At 31.1% G+C, this 25,088-nt stretch overlaps 1 protein-coding gene across 1 annotated transcript in view; it reads left to right on the top strand.

Moving 5' to 3' along the window:
• Positions 1 to 25,088, top strand: part of LOC137932649 (multiple PDZ domain protein-like) — a 153,129-nt gene that overhangs the window by 56,872 nt on the left and 71,169 nt on the right. Inside the window, exon 3 of the mRNA XM_068776274.1 lies at positions 19,569 to 19,733. Within this exon, the coding sequence (XP_068632375.1) occupies positions 19,569 to 19,733 (165 nt within the window). The remainder of the gene's footprint in view (positions 1 to 19,568; positions 19,734 to 25,088) is intronic.

The raw sequence follows: 25,088 nt of genomic DNA, 5'->3' as shown, positions 1-25,088 counted from the left end.
ATGAATTAGGAAGAAAAATCTATCTTCAACTTAGGCTTTCTTCACCAATTTGTCTCGCTGCTAATCAGTGAAAAAATACGGGCCGTTCTGTCTCCCTAAACATTATTACAGCTAATTTCCAAAGTTCTCCCTTCGGACGTTTATAAATTGTCTGTTTAGTTCATCTATTACTTCTGATTGGAGTAGAATGTTAAACATATTTACTTACTACTTGTGCTTTTGTATACTAAATTTTTTTATAACCAGTGAAGACGGGTTTTTTTATCTTATGTTATGAAATAAATTAATATTAGCTTTTGACTACCTTTATGTGACATAGTATTGGATGTTAAGATGTATATACTATAGCGTTATAAAGCGTTAGCCTCCTGTTATTACTAGGGTTTATTTGGTTATGAAAAACTATGTACACCTTAAAACATTTGCAAGCGCGGTGTGTACAGATTGTTTAGTTATAGGTGTAAAAGCTTCAAAGGGGTGAATGTATAGCTTATTTGCTATGATATAGTTACATGGGTCACTTTTTTTAATAATTAATATAGTGTATAGAAAAAAAAATAACGTAATAATAATATGGTAAGAAAATTGTTTTCAAAGTTCGGATTATTATATATTAAAATTAATTATTGCTAATTATTTTTCCCTGCAGTCTGTAGAAGTTATTAGCCTATCGCATTCCAACAGAATAAATAAATAAATTTTACATATTTCAGAGTGATCATTTTATTCACGGTGGTTATAAATAGGTGTAAATGCTACGACATTTTTTGTTACCTGATGAGCTGGATATTCACCCTTTAAAGCTTTTACCGATAATGTTTAATATTTAAAGTAGTACTTTGAAAATTTATGTATCTAGTAATCTTGCGTCTTGTATGCTTTTACTTGAGGAGTAAGGAATAACTCCCAGTGAAGACGGCCTTTTGCATATTTGTGATATCGTACCAATTAGGTTTTACTCTATGATAGACGTATTACAGGAGTTTGATCCGCTATTTCTTCTCTTACTAACGCGATTAATGATAGGTAGTACTACCTAAACTGTTGTACCGTGTTTTATGAAAACGCGGCGACGTGGGGCCCAAGAAAAAAATCGTTTCTCTTTCTGGGCACCTTATCACTGAAATGACGCTTAAGCTAGAAATTAAGAGGTTTTTCAAGTCCGGTGAAATTATTAATGTAATATAAGTCGAGATAGCAGCATCAAAAGTTATTAAAAAAATACCTTTTCAGCTACTTTTTCAGCATATATTAGAAAATATCACTGAAGTTATCCAATTATTATTTAAAAGATAGTTTGTTTAATCGCATTAGTCAAAGAAAATTAATTAACTTGTAATAACATGAATTTAATAAACTTTTAAAATTATTCTGTTTAAAGTCTCTTATCAAAACAACTAAACTGGCACTTCGCTTTAAAAGCTTTTCCTCGCTTTGCAGCATTGCGTGAATTACTCTTTCATATAAAAAGCGTTGCTTGCGCTAATACTAATTTTGGTAAAAGCTTGTATGTTAAATTACAAGAGAAGACGAAAACGGTTAAAATGCCTTTCATTTTGTTAGACAACATATTGAAATTGTTAATCAGTTTAATATCATTATATTTTTAATTTTTAAACAATCTTTTTTTAATATGTTTTATTGTTTGCCATCTTCTCCGTACAATACCGCATAGTTTTAAATTGCTGAAGCTTAATACTATATATAGGTATCGTCATCATTTCTGCCATAGAACTTTCACTGCTACACGCAGGCTACAAAAAATAAAATAAAAAAGGGATAAATTTTTTGTGGAGGAAATTAAAGGAAAAAATGATAGACGTTAAAAAGGACGAAAGCTGAGTATGGTAAATAATTAAAATTTATATGAACAATTATAATGTAAATAAGGACCCTGTTCACGTATAATAGAGGTTGAACTAGAGCCCCCAGAAATGGGGCCTCTAAAAATAGCCTCCCTTATAGATTTTCAATAGATGCCTTAAACATCATTACATATATACTCAATAACAAATGTTATTCCTTACTATGGGCACCGGGGGTTATTTTTTTATTTATTTTCCTTTCATGTTTATAGTCCATGTAGTCTGTAGATATCTAGAGTTAAAACCATACCATGGATTCTCAATATATCTCTTCCATGTAACTTTCTGCTCAATAAAAGAAATATATTTTGATGTACTGATGCCAGATATATAAATGAAACATTTATTGAAATACATTATGTATTATATTATATAAGTGATTTAATGAAGTAAATAAGATTAAAAAACACGAAAATGAGACAATAAAAAAGAAAACAACAGAAGGTTATAGTTAATAAAATAAATGATGTTGTTATAATATACAAATTCTCTCTTACAAAAATGTTATAAGTTATAAAGGAAAAAATGTTGCAAAATATTAACGTAGACGGCAAGCGCGAGCCAAATTTCCGGCCAATTGACGTCACTTCGTCTATTACTACACACAGGCCAGGGACAAAGGGTATCGTTGTCAACTACGTCAACTTTGAACCTTGTATATTAGTTTATATAATACTAACTAGTACTCTGCACGGTTCGCGTGGCCCGCACTGCCTTTTGTGGGTGTAATTTCATAAAATTCATTCTTGGTAATTTCCAACATGCAAAAAATATATTGTAGCCAACTTTTAGAAATATAAGAGCAATATTTTGTTAATATGCATTTTTTATAAACACCTCTTCAACCAACTTGTAAGTGGAATTTTGTGAGATCTATCTTTCGCTAACATTGGCGAAAAGAATTGGTGTAATAAATTTTAATTTTCTTATCCACAGTTCCAGAATACAGAGACATCGTTTTGAATCAGTATGTAAATGGAATTTTTCTTATATATGTATATTTAGATCGATTAATTTCGTTATAAAATTTATCATTATTTCAAAATTTTCATGATAAACCTATATCAAAAAATGATTGAAAAAATCATAAATGATGAGTAATAATAGACCAGTACAGGTCGCGGGTTAGATTTCCGTATTATAATCTTATGTAATTCATACTTTGTACATTAATCGATTGCCACCGCTCACAAACAAGTTTCCAAAGGATGAGCATCATCGTGCTCTGCGTACTATACCACACCGCAATCGCCTAGCCGTCTGCCAAGCGTGGCGATTATCGCATATCCCCCATATTTATCTTTGGGCTAAAATGCCGTCGACAGCGATAAATAAAAAAATTAACGAGATGCATTAAACGAGTTCACAATACATTATTATAGCAGTGTAATGTAAAATAATGTAAAAATCTTCCAGTCATGATATCGTGACTTCTTTAGTCGTTGCTGATGACTAAAGTTAACGAAAATATATTCTTTTTAGTAGAATCAGAAATCTTAAAATTTCTATTATTTTCCTTACTATTCCTACAAACTTCGTACTGCCCAACTTTATTCGCCTTTCCCAGTTCATTATATTAAATAAAGCTTATTTCAGAGTAATTAATTTTGTTGTTTATTTTATTATTTTAATGAAACTTGTTACTACTAATGCTGAATGAACACTTATTACTACTAATGCTAAAAGTTATTGGTTTGTTGCACGTCTGTTTACACGAAATATATTAATATTACTTAGTTCAGATTGATCACTCCATACAGAATCGTTTGAAATAAGTGTTAAACAGTTATATATTGAGCCCTTAATAGCTTTTACTCCTATAACCAATCACTCCGTGTAGAAAGATTACTTTGTCTGTTCGGACACGCAATGGTTACAACACTTGTTTCATGAAAGTTTCTTGTCTTCCTGAGAAATACAGAAACAAAATCGTGTTTTTGTAAATTGAATAGTATTTTAAACACAGTTGACATGCTCGGCACGGACCTTCAAAGAATGCTTTAGCATTTGAATACATTTCATCTGGGATTCCGCAAACTGAGTTAAAAGCTACACCGTCCACCTAAGAGTTTGGGTTGACGAAGGCACAAGTTGGAAATACAAAGTTTTAATTTTATGCTATACTGGGATATTCTATGCGATAAGTTTAACAAGACTGTAAATATATCACCTTTTGTTCCGCACTAGTATTATACTCTCGTTGTGTTTAATGCTATTATTTAAACATAAGATGAACTTTGAATCTAAGCTACAGGAACTTAACAATAACTTAGGTTACTAATCTGCAGCCTAGTTTAGAAATCAATGTCTTCGTGTCATTTGATAAACGCTTACATCAAGGCATAAACCTCGTCCACAGATCGCCACAACGACCGGTCTTTGCTGCCCGCATCTGGCGACTTCCCGGGACTTAACCTTACCTGGTATAACAATATTATGAACGAATTCAATGTCAACATGAATATTACATTCATTGCATATCATTTATATATTTTTATAATATTCTTGTAAAATTAGAAACCTAAATTTACTTCTAAATATGGAATATAAAGCATAATGAAGAAATATTAAAACATAATGTTTACAAACAAATTTTAATTTTAAACACGTAACTTACATTAGTTGTAAATCATTGAAATGCTTTATATGCGAGAGGACTAATTTACAAGTGTACATGGCAGCTGTTGTGAACACATTAACGAATACTTTCCGGCTATATAGGTTTACGGCCGTACACGGGACTTGTAATTATTGTCAATAATTATTATCTTCTTGTATTTACTGACGAATTTGAATACATTGTAGTAATGATGTGAACTGTAGCAATGCATTGATTGCGAAGGCGTTTAATCTTAGAACCGAGCGGCAATAAGTCTTGATATTTCAATTATAATTTCAACTACATGTAATTTATTCAAAATAAAAAAAGAAACTTAATTCAAAATGTGACGGATTGTGTTTCTTAATGGCGTCAAAGGAAGTCTTCCACCTGTTCCATAAAATGCCTGAGACTTCAGAAGATTTGATACATATTTTCATAAGAATATAAAATTACATAGCAGCCTTGAGGCAAAAACATCAAGCCTAAGATATGTTATCTTCTATCAAGTTATCTTCTATCAAATTGGAAAGTGATTTGTTTTAGTAGATTCCTCACCGTCTAGTCGCTGGTCGGTTGGCCACCCAAAGCGAGAACAAGGAGATCATGAAGCTGGCAAAGTCTGTGAGCAGATGCGCTGCGTCTGTTGCTATCGCCAGACTGTTGGAGATGTATCCACCTGGAAATAAGTGATTCCATTTTTAAAATATTTAGAAGTCCTGGACAATAGGTGTAGAGAGATCCCCTATCATAATAGAAATAAAAGGTTGATTTAAACTGTATGGTTCTTCCGTACGAAAAACCTTATTTACCATCAGAGATACCACAGTCACGCGGAACATAAATGTTCGTCTTCTTGCACTTTAGTCTTCAAAGTTCGTAAGATGTTAACAATATATATATGCAGTATAGTAACCGTTATATTTTAATTGTTTTTATATCCTTTATTTACCTGGTGTATATCATATATCCTGAGAAAATCGGTAATGGTTTTGTGGACATACAAAACATTTTTATTTATGTATTGTGAAGCAAGGGTCAATATTTCAATTTCTTTAAATTTTTCTTTTACATACAATACGTCTTAAACTATAGATAGCTCTTTTCTATCCGACGGTTAATGCAAACATTTAAAATATTTATTTACAGGCAGGTAAATTGCTCGTTTTTTTTTAACTGTATTTTAGTATTTTTGTACAATGTTTATTTGCTTATTGAATAACAATTCAATCACTACGCATATATGATTTCATAAAAACAATTTTTAATAAAAATGTGTCCAATATTATTTATTTAAATGTATGATAAAATGAAGTTTGCATTGTATCTATTTCAGAATGTTATTATAACCAAAATACTTAGATTTTAATAATGAGTAAGCGCCACTAGATACACTTTATTACCGGACCTTCTCAAGAAAAAATCTACAGCAGAATCTTTTGATGAGTTGGCCCGGCACATTGTTCTAAATCTCAAGGCATTTAACGGTTTGTAGCGCTTGGGCAGCGACTTAAATAAAATAATGTAGCAACTAATATATAATTGTGTATTCCAAATTGTATTGTTAATATGTATAAATTTTAGCTGTATTTACCCGTAAGTGAAAATTGTGTAAAAAAAAATTGTAAAAAAAAAATTATAAAACGCTGTCGTGCCTCGCAGCTGGGAGAAGAAAGATCCGTATCAAATAGCGGCAATTCTCTCCCAACTGTCTGCGTTTAGTTAAAGCGAAAATATTATAAAATATTGTAAAAAAAACACTAGCGATATAAATTAGAATTAATAAAAAAGAAAGATACACTTTATTGGCAATGTTCTGCCACTCGATCAATTTTTAATAACAGCTGAAGAAAGCAATTTGTGTGCGGAAATCATTGAACAGTTACAGAGAAGCAACATATTCATTAAAATTTAATTTCTGACTGATCATTCAATTATTTATTACTTCAATTATATTTTTATCAAATCATAAACTTTCTACGTACTCTTTTTATCCTTGTTGACATACAAAATCATTATGAATAAAAAAATTTTAACCCTTTTAATCACATTAGTATGCAAAGAAAATTTTCTTTCTCCTTATTTTGCAAATCTTGTTTCTTTAAAAATTCTACTACTACGGTTTACGAGGTAGCGAGATAAAGGAACTTTTTGTTAATATCACTCCGAGGATTATGGAGCGGCTTTTAAGTTTAGTATCTGCTGCCTTTCTTTTGCTTGCACTTTCCGAGGACTTTTCGAATAAAACTTTCACAGCTTTCTTTCAGTCGTATCCGATTTAAGCTCCTTTATCTGTAACGGTATTGGATATACTTCCGAGGTATATTTTAGTGTGAAAATAATAACAATTGTACTTTGAACGGAGCAAAGCAGACAATATTTATAATGATGAATAATCGTGATTATTATGACTTTTTTCTTCTCGTCCGGCATTAAAAGATGTCTAAGTATCTTAGTAAAGTAATCCATTAAGCATTGCTTACACACAAATTTGGTGACGACAAAACCTCAATACTGTCCAGTAAGAGAAACCAAGTTGTGGAAGGCATGGAAGAAACTTGTTTAAGGAGGGAGTCCTTATTTTACTTTTTTAAATTAAGAAGGACTACTCTATCTTTTCTTTATATCTTATGTTGTGAATGTACATTAAAGAGTTAATAAATTAGTAATTTTATATTTAAAAATTCATCCTTGTTTTTTTGTAGGTTCTATGTTCCACAGACATTAGCGTCTGTGTCTGTTTAATATTTGCGTATATTATTTTGCTCACGTTTTTAGGATATTTCAGTGTTTAAGTAAAAAAAGTCTCTTAATCTGTCTTAACATTGCCTTATGTCCAGTTTTTAATATTACGATTCGTGTGACCACTTCCTCTTCCGTATTGTTATCTTTAGGTTCTACACCAGTATTTGTGTAGCGGTAGCCGTATTCGCCACACCGAATTATAAAATAAATAATATTATTATAAAAATTTATAATAAAATATCCCATTCTAGTATAACAATTAAAGTATGAAGATCACATATCATTTTTATGTTTTTAATTAAAGCCGGCTCTACCCCTTAAAATTTTAAGTCACTAATCCTTATAGTCCTAGAGATATCTTTATGAGTCCATTAGTGAAAATATTTTCAAGATTTATATATATAATTTCATTTAATTACTTAAGTTTTTAAATTATCCGAAATAAAATTTTAGTCAGTTTCTCTCCGTTATATATTACTACAAACATTAGCTGCTAGCGAATTGGATTTATGATTTGTGAAGTTTTTATTCCATTTTAACGTCTGGACGGGAAGCTGAGAAATTGTTTTTACATCCCCCTATGACAAATGATTGTATTGTTTTTGTGATGAATAAAATATGGAACGCGCCAAGTGAGAGGGAATATTAAACTTTTATGTGTGCTTTATTTTCTAATGCGAGAAATTGACGAGACTAACACGTTATTTATATTACCTACTCTATAAAATGAGGTTCAACACAAACTTTTTTATAACACAAAATACTCAGGATCACATCTGAGATAGTCATTTTGACTAGTAATTCATTTTAGAACTGTAATACCCCTATTACGTTGTCAAATTGCATTAATAATGATAAATAGTTAAATTCCGGACAATAAAATTGGTGGTTCAAACATTCAAAGTCAAAGAATAGTGCAAGTAACAAGAAAATAGCTTACTTGTATTTATGTATATTACTTAACGATACAAGTATAATGCGACTTGCATACTTGACTTCATGTACTTACTACTCCAGCTTATACTGCACCGGGCTAGCTTCGCATCCATCCATCAACACACGAACTACGACGTTAGAGCTGGAACGATTGCTAAAGTAAGAGATTTCATTGCTTACGCATCATCATTTCAGCTGTAAGACGTCCACTACTGCTGGACATTGGCTGCCCCTGTACATTTCGTATGCGAATATCCTATCGGACAACCTTAACGAGGTTGCTCAACGATCCATGTTCTTCATTCCAAAAACTCTTCAACATGCCAATCCGCAACGAATGCACGTCGACGATGACGCGAATCCAACGAGAGCGTTTGTTTTTACACCCTCAACGTCTCATATCGAGTACAATATTTTTTTGTTTCTTTAGTATTGAAAAAAGATTGTCTAGTAGTCAAGGTTTGAGCCCACAATTGTTGTACGATGTTTTGATCCCCGGCCGATTATTACGAACATCGGCAAAAGATATAGTTATTCTTTTTTTTTGGCCGCGACTGGTAAAAACTTTAGAGAGGAAATCTATTTAGGAAGCTAGAATTTAAAAAAGTTGTGTTTAAAAATTGGGTGTATATTTTGAAAGATATTTCAGAATAAACTACCCGGTAAATAAATGAAGTAAATAACTATTTACTGCACTTATTTCTGTAACGAAATGAAAAATTGTGCTGTCATCACATTTATTTAATTTAAAAAGATTCCGCATCCAAGCTGCATCGCCGCAATGCTCAGTTGTACGTGTCTACGAAATAAATGTTCACAGTATTAGCTTATTTCGAAGATATAGTATGTTATTAAATGTTGAACTGGCGGTTTAATACAACTTTAGAGTATCCGTACAGGGTAATTGGTTATAATAGATGTAGAAGTTTTAATGGGGTGAATGTACATCGAATTTGCTGTCAACTTGACTAAACGGTAAAATTATTTTACGTTAATTATCTCTCAATAATAATATGTAAGCTAATTGTTCCATCGCATACCAATTAAAAAAAATAATTAATGTATCATATTTCGGAGTAAATCCTTTTATATAGGGTGATTGAAAAAGGCTGTTAAACCTATGAAGCATTTTGCTAACAAATAACATTCCCTTTAAAGCCTTTATTACTTCTATAACCAATGACATGATAGACACGATACTTATCTCTCTCTAGTAAAGAACTATTCAAAACAAGATAATTATATCGAAATTACTAGTGAAGGTAAAGTGTAGTTGGTTTTAATTATTTATTTTAGTCACGTTTTGTTTGTTCTAAACAACGACGTCCACTGTTAATCCTTTCTTGTGTATTTTCAATAATATCAGTCGGAAGCGGCCTGCATCTAGTGTTTTCTAACGTCCTTAACATCGTCAGCTGTCTGCCTTGCGGGCGTCCTGTAAACGTAATTTATATATACATAAATTGAACCATGGATATCATAGAAAATTTTGTTTTAAAATTATGTGCAGCAAAATAAAACAGCTGTTAAATTCATAGAAAAAAAGACACGTAAATTTGAAATAAAATCGTAAATAGTCAAATAAGCTAACTAACCTAATTTTTAGAAAAATGGAACGCTGTTTCGGCGAAGGGTTAGGGTTGTAAATCACTAGAGCGGGGTCAAACGAGACATACGCGTCGACATCACGCCGCGCTGCCAGCTACTATGGCCAAGGACGATGTTGTATTTTTTTGTTGCTTTTTTTTTGTTCTCTTTTTCAGTTACATTGTACGGATTAAGTTTTTTTTGGCCAGTGATTTAAATTAAGTTGTTATATAATACAAGTTTGACCGTAATAAAGATGCCTTTTTTAATAATAATACTGTCACGCGAGTTGTGAGGAACGTCGCAGCGGTTTTATTACAAGTTTACACATTTGTCCTACATCTAATGCTATAGTCATTGGATGACAACCACGAAGTCTAGATTAGACGCCTTGTATTTTTTTTTATCGGGACATCTGAATATCAGTCTTCTGTAACTCCTCGAAAACAGTTGCTGAATTAAAGCAAGAGATTTTAGAAGAAATGGCGGCAGTTCCAATCGAGACTTACATGCGTGTTTTTAAAATCCTTGTGTCATTCGGAAGAATGGTCCCAAAGATCTTCAGGACACATTAACGATTTAATTATTAAACAATAATTTAAATAATTAATTACTCTAATCTTTTTTAATAAAAAAATATATATTCGTCAAAGTACATTATGTATTTTTGTTACATTATTTTCAAAACTCTATTGTAGCCTACCGTATACTTCAGCGAAAAAGTTATCTACTAGCTTCCATTTTTTATACTTACCTATTTTTTAATTAAACAGGTTATAAACCAAATAAACTTTAAAACTGGACCGGTTGTCTCATACAAGTCATTTAGAAAAAATTGTTAAAGGTTTTAGATTTTTTCTTTCATCCGTAAAAACCGTTTTTATAACTCACCTTGTAATTTATTGCATTACCACAAAGTTAGATTTAACGCCTGAAAATCTTTACTAGTTGAACCTTGTTGCTTTTATATAAAATTATGAATATTTGTACACATTTCCAAAGTGATAAATTTATATCGCAAATTGTTTGTCATAACTTTAACCGATATTTTCAAATTAAGGCAAAACAATTTTCCAGTAGTTATTTATGGGTCAACGTAATTTCAGTAAACTCTTTAAACTTGAAACATTTATCATCAACATTGTGACGTTGCAGAGATCCTTGATGCTATCTCTAAAGTTAATGGTCCGTGAAGGACACTTTGCAACAGGGAACATCGTAATTATAATTCCATAGCACAGTAAATTCCTGTCGACACATTTCGTTTTGAATTTAATAAGAAGAAAGACTTACCATAATTTTTATAACTTTTTAAACAAAATATTTAAAAAAAAATATTGATAACATTAAATACATGGTGAATAGTTACAGGTGTAAAAGCTTTTTTAAAAGGCGAATTTATTCTTTTGTCAGCAAAAATCTATAAAACTCTTCTTAAGTACCTCATATAAAGTGATAACTGTAAAATAAGTGAAGTGTTTTTTTTTCAATGCGGGAGATCAATATCTTCTGGCAGTACAAGTTCTTAAGGACAGTTAGAATAAAATAATCAATTTTAATAAATAGTTAACCGAATTTAAAAAACGCTTTTTCTTATTATATCATCATTACATTACATTTCAAAAACCATTAATTTTTGAATAGCGTTTACCATACATTAATTGACATCAAATGAGCTTTTGCACCAATAAGCAATCATCCTGTGTATAAAGATAAATATTAATTTTTTACTCGAACCTTTTAGTAAATTTAAAATAGAATAAGAAATTTTTCCTAGGAAATATTAATGACGATAAATATAAATGTAACGGAATTGTTATCAAACATCTTTATAAAAAAAAACTTTTCAAAACAAAATATGATTACTTTTAATTAATAACCTTGTGTATTTTATCTAAGACTCAATCAACCTACATCGAAACGTCAAAACAGATTTAGTTTTTTTTACAATTTTTTAATAGTACGTTGAAAAATTGTGTTAATGTAAGCGCTTCGAATAGCAGTTACTTTATTATTTATAAAATTATGAGCACCTAAAAACACCTTCAAAAGGAAGCACATTTTTTTCAATAGAAAATTTTAATACAAATTATTAGAAAAGATACGTTTTACACATACTTTTTTACAGCGTTTAATAGAAAGCATGCAAGTATAGGTCTATCCACTTCACAAAGGCTAAAAGCTAAACTAAGTCAAACTTGTGTAATTCTGGAACGTGTTTAGAGAGTGTGGCTGGAATTGAATTGTAAAAATATCCGGATTTGCATTTTATTCGCCGCGCGTCCGTATTGGCTCACGATAAAATTTTACACAGCAGAAATGTGTACTCAAAGTAAATTATAGCTTGGACTTTGTAGCTTTATTTGCGAGCCATTCGGTTTATTAGAACGTCGGGTACTATCAAAGCGTCCCGTCGATTTGCATTAACGACGCAATCTTAATGAGTTTCTTATGCATTATTTTGATTCATGTATTAAATACGTAATAAAGGTCAAAGTGATTGAGGACGATATCTTGTCAGTTAAAATTTGTTCAATTTTCTGGCAGACGAAAATGTTTTAAAAAAAGTATAATTCATATATATTCTTCTTTATTGTCATAATAACGTCCACTGCAAAGCACAAGCCTTACCCAAAAATCTCCACGATGACTGGTCTTCCGCAGCCAGCATCCAGTGACTCCTCGCGACATTACATTTGTTGTCGGTCGCTTGCGCCTGATGACTCGAATACTACTTAATTATTTAATGGAATCAGGCGTTACCTCGCGGAAGTCCATCCTTAGTAAGAAAAGGACCAATATATAGCTACTTCCGCACATGCAGTGGTAGTCGTGCAATAAAGTGCACCGCCCGCCAGCCCGCTGATAAACGGTGCACGGAGCACTCTGTGTTTTTGGCACTAATCGGTGTAACATAACTCCTGGAGATGCCCCGTGGCCCCTCCACACTGAAACACGTGTTGAGTAATTTGGTGGTGGCGGTTGTGTGATTTGCATTGTTTGCCGCATACGCATTTATCAGCGGGCTGACAGGCGGTGCACTTTATTGCACGACTACCACTGCATGTGCGGAAGTGGCTAAATATTGGTCCTTTTCTTACTACTTAATTGTTACTTAAAGAAATCTTGTTATTACTAATCTCTCGTTTAATAATATCACTAATTAACCTCAAACATAAATTGCAAATAATTTATAAACAGTGTTATAAATTTTGATGTATTATTTAATCAATATGAAAGGTTTACACATTCTTCTGTTAAATAAACAACAGTGCTTATGAATAATATAGTTATATATTATAATATATCTAGTTTATTAACTAGATCAGTAATCCTGTTACTCCAGCAGATACTATTTTAAACGCTACAAAGCTTACGTAACGATATACTCACGTCCAAATACACTATACAGTTGTCGTTTGTTTCAAACATGTTAAAATATCTACCTAACATTATGTGAAGAAAATCGTTCTGATATCATTTTATTTTATTTCTAATATATTAGTTTGAGGAAAAAGTTTTTTCACAAATATTATGTACAAAATTTGTAATAAAATTTCTTTGATTGTGCTATTTGTATCTGGCTGGTTTTGGTGAAATTAAAAAGTTACTTTTAAAAACATAAAAGGTAGTAAAATTTTGTTTCAAGCTATTTTTCCCATGTTTTTCAATCAAAATGAGTGAATTTAATGAAGAAATTAGGTAAATTTTTAAATTTTACATCAAAATAGGAAAAAAATGAGACACAAGCCCAAAATCATGTTTATGAAACTAATGCAGTGTTAGCAAGAGTATTACATAGTTGGTTGTTTTCAATCCGGCAATTTTGATGTCAAAAATCCTCTGGTTGGTAAAATGATCGCCATGTTGAAAAAATGAATCATGATCGGCTTATCAGTTTCAGGCTGAAAATTGGCCACAACACAGTTCTGGTGTATTTGTAAAAAAAAACGTTAATGCCTGAAGTCAAAAAGTACATAACATATGTAATTTAAAAAAAATTGTAATATTCATTAATAATGAAGAATAAAATGTTATTAAAGTATTATTTTTTTATCAATTAACCTTCTTTATAAATAAATAGAAACCGCCAGATGTGCCGATTTCTTTGTTAAAACACTAAAAAGGTTCTGAGGGGAAGAAAACATGGTAAAATTCTGAGGAAAATAACATAAAAACGCCTGTCCCCATCCGCTAAACATTTGACGTTAATCAAAGCAAAAAAAATGTATTGTGCGCACAATTACTTTACAATATAAATTTAATCACACACATTACTGGTCTTATTTTTTAACTAACCTTTGTTTACTATTAGGACAATAAATCAAGAAATAAAGAAATCACTCTTAAATACGTCTTATACATTCGTATTTTAACCGTCTTTTTGGGCAGTTAGGTAAAAATAAAATTTCAATAATATATATATATATATAACATCGGTACATGCCTTGCCACATAATAATTAATATTGTTTTCCTGTACAGAATATGATCCATGTACCCCGGAGGAGTTATTACAAGAGGGAATATTAGAAGCGTTTCGTATCTAATGAACCGTCGCCGGGCTTGTATATTCAAGATTAATCAAAGGAAACAATACAATGCAAACAAATCAATACGTGTTGTATTGATCGCATGTTTTGTACAAATATTGTATTCACAAATATGAATCAATATATTTTGTATCACACGTATTGATTTAACTCATATCAGTATATTGTATGTTATAATAGTTATGAAAAACCTCCACCTGGCAGTTTGTAAATGTACATGTCAATTGTTAGTAGAAAGCTTAGCTATATCCAACCACCCTGTACAAAGTGATCACTCTGAAATACGTTACATTAATTTATTTGTTAAAATGAGATAGGCCGATAAATTCTAAAGTACATCTACGTACTATTTACAGGGACGATTCAATCATTTCTATCAGCCGATAGTCGCCTGATGCATGGCATACGCCTCCCCCAAAGATCAACACAATAACTGGTCTTCAAAATGCAGGGACGGTAGTTACCAATAATTAATTTTAATATGTAATGATCCGAATTTTGAAAGCGATTCTTGTTTCTTACGTTTTTTATTATCTGTAAAACCTTTGATTTTTAGATAGGGTTTACTACATTAATTGACAGTAAATTGGCTATACATTCACCTCTTTAAAGTTTTTATACCCATAACCTACCAAAATTAATATCTAGTAAAAAGGGATAAATCTATTATAGAAATACGTAAATAAATTGTTGTGTAAATGATATTTTATTTAGTTTCCAACTGGCTCATATTTTATTTAAATAATAAAAGACGGTCGGCACTTTAAGCGCTTCATCGCTTTACAAACTTCTTAGGATCTCATTTTCCATACATTGCGTCTCTATAATGTTCATGTAAACTCCATCGCATTATACAGCATTACCGGTTAGTCTATATTTGAAAATATTTTTGAAAAGAATTGATAAACTGAAAAAGGACTATAAATTGCTCTCATTGTTTTTTTTTTTAATAATTTATCCTATTTAGGTAAGTGGGTGAATACTATAATATTTTTATAACCTAGTATATAAATGTATTTTTAAACGTGTTTTAAAAATTTGAAAAGCGTTTAATCTACTTTTATCTAGAGTAAAATAATAGCAAAAAGAATAGATAAAAACGCGATGGCCGTAGACAACGAAAGTACTGGCAAACATTACTAAAACCTTCGTGTACTTTAATAATTAATGGTTAAAACTCCGAAAGAAATCTTTAAAGTCAAGTTAATACCAAATAATACAAAAAATGATTTTTTAATCAACCTGTATCCGTTAATTAAAAATTAATATTATAAATTAACAAACTCTATTATAACGTTTCATCTTTTAATAGAATTTTCTCGATTGTGTGCAAAATATCAGTAATTTTTGTTCGTTTAATTTATGTTTGCAAAAAGTTTTCATCTTGAAAAAAGAAAAATAAATAAATAAGACTTGAAATGTAGCTTGTAGACGGATCGATGCGGTATTAATCTAAAAATCGAAGACTTCTTAGAATTCAACAGACACGCCTTAGTCGTCTAACACGCTACGTACTGAGCCGAAGGCGGGGACGCATAAATCAATGTTACGAAAAGCATATTCCTAGGTACCCACCCGCCTAACTAGTTCACATCACGCAAGCGATATTTTTCAAACCGTTCCCTCATCAACTCTTCTCTATACGTAATGTAGGAGTCCGTTAGTGAATTGACCCTTGCCTCGTTAAATAAAAAGAGCTTTATTGTTTGCTATCACGATATCGTAAACGTTCACGAAATGAGACCATCGTTATACATACATTTTCGTGAATATAAATTGGCTCGTTGTAGCAATCATAATATTAGAAACCATCTTTTTGAACGACATATTAATACACTTACGTAATTATATTAATTCCTGAAAATCTCTGGATATATAACATTTGCGTGTAGATCATTCTGTTCATATTTACTGCAGTTTTTGTTATAACGTCTGAAGGAAAGCATTCTACTCCTACTCGCAGCTGTCCGCCTGAGGAAGATGATTTCTTATGTTGTCTTCTTCAGTCTCCGTTTACAACATGTCATTCACTCAACATTTTACGAGTATACTTCTGCGATCCTAAAATAATGTTATAAAGAATTGGTTAATGCAAATAAAGAATCATAGCAACTTAAGTAGGTCAGGCACTTTAAAATACATGTCGAAGTAAGTACTTGCCAGGTCTGATTACTTGGATACTTATGTAATTACATCAAAATCAACTTCAACTACCATTTTTATTTAGGTTTTTATGGGGCCGTTAAACATTGACATTAATAATACACGGTTGATAGTATAAAAAAACATCGAGCAACATGTTAAGTTTTTATATGTTTCTCTGATTTGATAAAATTACACAAGTTGTTATATCTATTGATAATTAAACTCGTTTATAGGTATTTGAAAAAAAAAAACATAAATAATTGTCAAAATGGCGCTTAAAAATAACAGTTTTCTATTACTGGAATATACTTTCGAGTTGGTAATCTAAATTTAGTTTTGCAATCAAATAGCGAATGTCGAACTACTAGCTAAGCCACGCGATATTCCAATTGACAAAAAATAAATTCACTGGTAAAATAGCGAGAATATTCGATTTAAAAAATAGGCCCTTCTTTTCGCCCCATTTGCAAAGCGAAGTAACAAAAGGGGTGAGGCCAAAATAATAGCCATAATACGGAGAAGGAGAAATGTATATACGGCATAATGAGGTTTTATTTTCTTTTGATCTTCACAAAGGCTTTTTGTTTGATAAAGTTTTTCGCTAAGTAAAATCTTCAACTACTGGCACGTATTATTCAACTGTCTACATATGCTTTAAATTGGGTACCTTATTACATGTCGATTAAATGCATAATAATTGCGACATTTTTAAAGTTTTTATTAATTTTGGTTACAATGCTTTCAATCCGCCTATGGCTAACTACACTGAAACGGTTTATTAATACCATTCAATTGTTAATAAAAAAAGAGCGTTACATTAAAGATTCACTATTAATTAATGAAATGTCTGCAACTCAGAAATTAATTAAAAATTAGTAAACTTTTAAATTAAAAACGATAGAGCTTAAACATATATGACCAAATTCATCAGATGCTACATGTGAAATCTTAAAACAAGTACAAGGTGATTGGTTATAGATATAAAAGCTTCAAAGAGGAGCTTTTGTTGTTAAAAATGTACGCTACGTCTTATCCAAAAATCAATTATTGAAGATATAATAAATAACGTAATGATAAAAAGCAAGTATTTTCTAAAGAGTATATTTCTATTATTTTCAAAATTCGGATATTAAAATTAATTATTGCTTACAATCCCTGGTATCGTGGTAGCCAAGCGTTATGGACTCAAAATTTCGATTGTAAGTGGCGTGTTCGATACCCTGGATACAATCCTACATAATGTACGCTTTGTGCATTTATTATATAGGATTGCCATTGCTTACAAACACGTTTCCAGATGATGAGCTGTAGTGTCCTCTGCGTACTATAACACCAAACTGCGCGGTGATGACGAACTATCTCTACAGTTTTTTTGTACCAGAAGTTACTGGTCCGTCACATTTTAAAAGAAGAAATGTTTTAATGAAAAATGTAATCATTTTACTTATCAATCTGGAAAAATAAAATGAAAGCTTTAAATATTTTTGATAGTTTAGTTATGAATTTAGTCCTTAAAAGCTTTTACACCTATAACTTATAGTAATAAACACCTGAATGCTTTTTACTTTCGTTTATGATGCCCTACTTTATTCAGACTAGATGTTGAGGTACGACATACTTTTAGTGCTAACACAACATGCTAATATTCTTGCTACTGGATCGATGCTTCATCTTGTTTTGACAGCTCATACCGGTTCATTACCTCCAAACAATCATCGGTTGTGACGTTTGGTAAATACGAGTACGTGTCTTAATTTTATTTACAAATAAACAGAATGATTAAGAGGCTGCGTTAAATATTCGATATTAACTCATTATTATCGCTTCTATAGTCTATTACTGTTACGTTCTGTTTTATTATTTAGACTTTTTATACATCCATAACCAATCAGGATGTATAATACCGTTACCAACACCGCTCATAAGGAATTTTGGAGATATATTAGAGGGACCGGAAATTAATATCGTTGTTGTCGGAGTATTTTACAGAAAAACTGATTGATTTTGGAAAATTTTTATACTAGATGACAAAAGGATAAATGTATTAATATAATAACGAAGGTGAATATATTGTTGATTAGAAATATATATATTTTTTTAAATGTAGTATTGTGAATTTAACTTATGAAAGCGAAATTATTTTTCCGTCCCCCTGATTTTAGTAAATAGTCATGTACCTATACTTTAATTCTAATATATGCTACAGTATTGCTATAAGACCTGTACAGATATGTTGTTCACATAAACCAAAACATACGATTGTTAGAAAGTTATAATCAAATATGCAACTCGACACCGTTGCGTGAACTTTTAATTGAAGTTGTTTATAATTCAAAATATAACACTGTTGTACAAACATTGAAATTTGCATTATATATACATATGAAACAAAGCATTTAGGAACATGAAATTCCATAACTTCGTATCACCGGAATGCTTGTCGGACCAGAAGTTATTGACATCGTATTTCAATAGAATTTTTTGATCGAAAATAGGTGTAAAAGGTTTGAATTTTTTTGCAATTTTTTTTAAAACATGAACACTGACAATACGCATTCACTCCCTTAAAGGTTACATAAGAACATTCGATTTGTAGAGTACAGTTCAGCTAAGAAAGAATTTTACGAAATTTCACGCGCGAGGGCAGTAGAAGAAAGGTTTATTTAAAAAAAATACAAGAACACGTTACCATGGCTACTAACCGACAGGAATATCTTAATCTAATAAATAAAATTCTCGTGTCACGGTGTTCGAACTTGAACTTCTCCGAAACGGCTTGACCGATTTTTACCAAATTTTACATGCGTATTCAGTATGTCTGAGAATCGGCTACTATCTATTTTCCAAACCCCTAAGTGATAAGGGTGGTCCACCCCTAAACTTTATTTTAAATTTTTTAGACATTTTTTTTGGTTTTTATTTTATTATGATCCAGCATACAAAAATACATGCAAACCTAAATTTTTACCCCTCTACGATCAACCCTTATCTTTCATTTGTTAATTAAAAACTTAATTTTTTTTGCAAAACAACGTTATCGGGATCAGCTAGTATAATTATAAATATTAGTTTAATGTAACCAAAGTAATTTAGACGACATAAACTTAATAAAAAATTAATGAGGGTTTATTTCCTGTAGGTTCAGACGCCGAGCCCGTGTGGAAGCTGCAGGACTCTCAATTCGATCAGGGCTACGGCTCCGAGCGCTCGCCGGAGGAGGAATGCGTCGCGCCGTTGCCCCCCGCCGTCTCCCTTGAGCAGTATGAGGCGGAACTGCGCAATGTCTACCCATTTATCACCGAGGGTAAGTCTCGTAAATTCTTTGCTATAAAGCTATTTCCTGCAAAGTGTACCACTATTATTGTTCGTACTGGCCTTCGCGGCTCTTTTGTTTATTCTAAGGCTAAAGTTACATTTTGTCTCCGTATTTATTACATTTTATATTTTAAGTAGATAATAGTTTCAATAGCATCTTATTTGTATATAAATTCAATTAAGGTGTAAAAGCGTTATAGGAGTAAATTTTTATCTCATTTGCTGTCCATTAATGTATGGTACATCCTATACAAAAAACAATAGTTGCAGAAATAATAAAGTAATGATAATGTTATAAGAAAAAGCGCTATAAACCATGAGAATCAATCTAAAAATCATTATTAAAAAAGTCTATAAATTGATTTTCATTTCATAACATGGAAGAAGTGACGTGAAGTATTTAAATAACTTCGCTAGCGTCATTAAAATGTTTTATTTGAAAAAAAAAACTTCTTTGAAAAAAAAGTTTAAAATTAAACACAAGAATGCGTATGAAAACTTATGAAAATAAATATAATAAAGTGCGTTTATTACTTTTAGTTGTGTTTTTGGGAGAATGTTAAAAAGTTTAGTTTAAATAATTTGAAGGAATTCTATTTTAAGTACTTTCAAATTAGTAGTATTTATTTATTTTCTTTTTTACAATTTGCGTAATGGCGGACTTAATTCGTTTAGTTATTCTGTATCAGTCGACCAAAATACAATAAACTATTTATAAAAATACAAATTTTCGTCAAATATACATTAGTTTGTGATATATTGTAACCAAAATTATGTATTTACTAGGCGTCTTAACTTACGTAAAATTAAGCACTAACATTTCTAACATTCGTGCATTATTTTTGAATTGATAGTGTTATCAATATTCGTTTAAATTAATTGATCATTAAATGCTCGCTCGCTTGTATCCATAACTAAAAAAAATCTCAATGTAATTCAGTTCTGATTTGAGTGTAATTGATTTATGCTTGTACCATCAAATTCGGCTGCTGAACGAAGTTCGCATAACGTTACGCTTATTCGTATCCGGGTAATTGAACTCACGCACACAAACACAAACGCGCCATCGCAAATACACAACATTGCCTTACTCGAGCACACATGTAAAATTTTACAATGCCCTTATCTTTATTGACACTATCCTAGGCTGTAAGCTGCTTTTCTCGCAGAAGCTTTTGTGCCGTAAACTGACAACTAAGTATTAATTTTCAGGAATGTTTTTTTTCATATGTAACTGTTTTGAAAATTATATAAAAGATTATATATTTTACTATAGATTAAAGAGAAGGAAAGTTCAATATTTATTGGGTATTTGTTGTACTAAAAAGTAATAAATGATCATCGTCGTTTCAGCCCATAGAAACCCGTTGGAAGGCATAGTTCCCCCCCAAAGATATCTATGAGTATTATACCGTAATCGCCAAGCTTGGCAGTCGGGTTGGCGATCGCAGTGTGGTATTACGATACGCAGAGGACGCTGCTGCCCATCCTCTGGCAACTTGTTCGTGAGCAGTGGTAGTTCTATGTAATTCATGCACATAGTGTGAATTATACAAGATTGTATTCAGAGATTCAAACTCGCGAGCTATGGCCGCAAGTCTAAGGCCTCTACCAAAGGACTATTATTGCTTGATATATAACAGATATTTTAACATAACATAACTGGTCAAAAAAACCACCAATTGTACTTCTGTGTCACTACTACACGTTTATACATTTACCTTGAATGTACTAATGGAGTGTTAATATAAAATAAATAATAATAAAGTAATAAGCGTAATATATAATACAGAGTGATTGGTTATGTATGTAAAGTGGAGAATGTATAGCTTATTTGTTGTTAATAAATATATGTTTTTTTGTGTTACACCTGTCAATATCCTATCAGCACACAGCAGGGGCTGCTTTTTAGTTATATACTTATATTACGTAATATTATAACCTATTTACAAATATTTGTGGAATGAGTTATTTTGTCGCCTTTTATTTATCTTTTTAATTATTTTTTTTCTCTAATCGCGCCTTTTATTATATTAGTGTTAATTATTACAATCTTTGTATATTATTTCTTTATTGTTTATTGTTTTTTAATGATATTTATTGAGATTAGATGTCATACGTGTAGTAAGAGGAATCAAATAATAATAAAAGAAATAATTTGATACACCTGTAAAAAAAATGGTTTCAGAAATAATAAATAACATAATGATTATATAAATATTAAGATAAGTCTTTTCAAAATTTGGATTACGATAATATTAAAATGAATTATTGTTTGTTGTCTGTCCCTGTCAACTTTGTACAGCCAGAAGCTAGTGGTATGAAGCATTTCAAAAAAAAATTAATTAACGTGTAATATTCCAGACTAATCACTTTATACGGGTGTTTGGAAATAGGTGTAAAAACTGACAATTTAGCTATATAATCACTCCTTTAAAGCTTTTACTTCTATAACCAATCATCCAGTATGACGTAGTAAAATAGTATAGAAATCATATCTTAATTAACTATAAGCGTGTCACTTCTGTGTTCACATTCACCATTGATGTAGTAATGAATTGTTAATACTAAATAGATTAATTATAAGATAGGAAAACAAAATATTTGTTCTAACAGCGGTATCAATTTATCATTAACAGCTTCTAAAGATAAATTGCAACAATATCGTATTTGCTATTTACATTATATCAAAGTTATTTATCGCAATAGCATCCGACTACGCAGCCGTGAGAAGGTGAATGTTCATAATGCCATCCGTAACCGGTAAACAACGAGTCGGAGCTCCCGTAGGAAATGGGAAGTGATTAATATAGTTCAGCGCGCGAGATATTTGTATAGGCCACTGATTACCCAACATTAACGAACTTCATTAACTCTGTAACTTTAGATGGACGCTGTAGTGTCAATATAAATATTTCGTAAAAAATATTTTAAATTATTGATATTGCAAGAATCTATCTATTAACAATACAATCTTAATAATTAAATATAGCTACATAACTAAATGAATATACAGCTTTATTAATAGAACAAAATTGTATAGAATTGCGCTCTTTACAACACTCGTTGAACAGTGTATCCGCGACACTAACGCCAGTATCTATAAGCGATATCCATATTAATAATTTTCCAGAATAATACTACCTACGTTAATAATCACTTTTACTGAGGTTGCGCGTAGAATTGCTCGTTTAAAGTGACAATGAGCGGGGCATATTCCTCGTGCAGTCGATAGCCTTTGAGGCCGAAAAGTTCTCGTATGCCTACCTCGCGGCAGGGATAGGCCTCCCACTGAACTGATCCGACAATATAACCAAGGTCGCTGGAGCCTATCCCTTACAGTAGGTTTCTATAAGCTTATATGAACGAGTGAAAGAATTATTTATCACTTAACCACGTAATTTTAACCATTGCTAACAATATATTCTCTGATTCTCTAGTCTATTTTATACGAATCATAGTTTTACTAACTTACATATAAGATATCTACTTAAATTCAATGTTGCATTTTGTGGTGTAATTTTACAAATAACACATGTTTTTTAAAGTTATTTAGTCATTTAATTATATTAGTGTTTATTTGAGTTGTGAAGCGAATAAATAAAAATAAGATGGACGGTCTCCTGGAATTTTTACGTCGCGCATTGTAATAAGCAATTCCATCCGACCTTAACAAGAACTTTAAAACAATACTGCATTACACACCTTTTGCACTCAAAACCTTAAAACCCACAACGTTGTACAATTCTTGTTTATTCGTTATTTTATAACTTCAAAAAATGTTAAATTACATTTAAAAAGAGTTACAGTTGAGGTTCGGGGCGGTTCTTCTCAGCAGATCAGCATTCCGAGCTGATGGTAGCTTACTGCTTATAATTTTGAAATAAGCGACAATTAAAAATTCCATGTAAATGTTTACTTGAGTAAATACATGTTATATTTGAATTTTCACATTACATCTTCAAATCTTAATACCAATATTTGCGCACAGAATTTTGGAGGCAACAATCACAGTGAATTAGAAATCACTGTTATAAATATTGTGTCTTATGAGAAAAAATATAAACCAGACCGAAAATATGAGTTTGATTTTATTATGAGATAAAAAGGAAGTTTACTATTGCAAACTATTTTGTATTAAAAATTTATAATATACAGTATATATTAATATACAGTACGTTATGACTAAAACTTCTGTAACAGTTTTCTTTATTGTAAGAGTTAAATATGTTTATAAGTAAAGATAACGAAGGATGAAGAAATAATGGACGATATCCCTGTACCGATTCAAAACATTCGTCTCAAAATTTGGGGCGTTGTTTTTTTTATTACTTTTCCGAATTTATTGATTGCTGAAAAAAAATCTGCAAAGGTTATATAATAATGTAAATGCACCTTATATTATTTTACCATCTTTCGTTATATGTGTATATACTTGACATGGCGCAAACAAAATCTACATCGCGTGACGTCATTCGTTTGCAGAACACGACAGTATAAGGACGTTGACATGCATGACATGTCGTTGCTCGTCGTACCGAATTTCCAATGAACAAACAAATGTGAATTCGTTTGTACTAAAACATAACTAAACAAAGGAACTCCGGCTTCGGGAAATAGATACATTTCGGAAATGTACACAAAAATTTCGCGCTTACCCTGGTATATTCAATTTATATAGATAAGACCGGAATGGAGTTCACGTTGTTGACTTTCCGCAAAATTCATGAGGTTTTCGCTGTGTTATTTTTTTAGCCGAGTCCGTTGTTTTATCGATACCTAAATGTAAGTAACATTTTTAAACGTATTCACTAATAAAAGATTATTCTACAATGTACGACATATGAGTACACAAAACTGAGCCGAAATACAATGTTCTAGAATCTATAATTGTAAGTCTAGGAAAAAAATTAAATATATTTAAAGAACAACAGCACGGTAACTTTACTAACACCACAATATATCAAACAAATAAAAATAAACACTGTAATTAAAGGTGAGACGTGTCAAAAATGTTTCATATTGTTATATCACTATTTATAAAATTTAACAGAATTATCGTACGCAATCATGCGTTTAGTGTTGGCTAGCTGTTTCTGTAAATATTCATATTAATATGTCTGTACTGTGTACAAAATGATTCATACTTTTAAACGATGTTATGAATCAGTCTGAATTCTGTTTTTTTTTTTCTGAACGATATTTCTACTACATTAAAATCTTCTCAGCTACAGGACGTCCACTGCTGGGCATAGATGTCAAATAGAATCGTTTGAAAGGAATGTGCATCTTAACAACGACCTTAACAAGATCGTGTGTTTATCTTTCGGGCTGTCATAGCTTA

Source organism: Battus philenor, unplaced genomic scaffold (genome assembly GCF_028537555.1).
Source record: "Battus philenor isolate CCGP_79_NKW_IND1 unplaced genomic scaffold, ilBatPhil1.0.hap1 SCAF_12, whole genome shotgun sequence".
Taxonomy (NCBI): domain Eukaryota; kingdom Metazoa; phylum Arthropoda; class Insecta; order Lepidoptera; family Papilionidae; genus Battus; species Battus philenor.
Note: the sequence above shows the minus strand (reverse complement) of the source record. Positions and strands in the feature narration are given on the sequence as shown.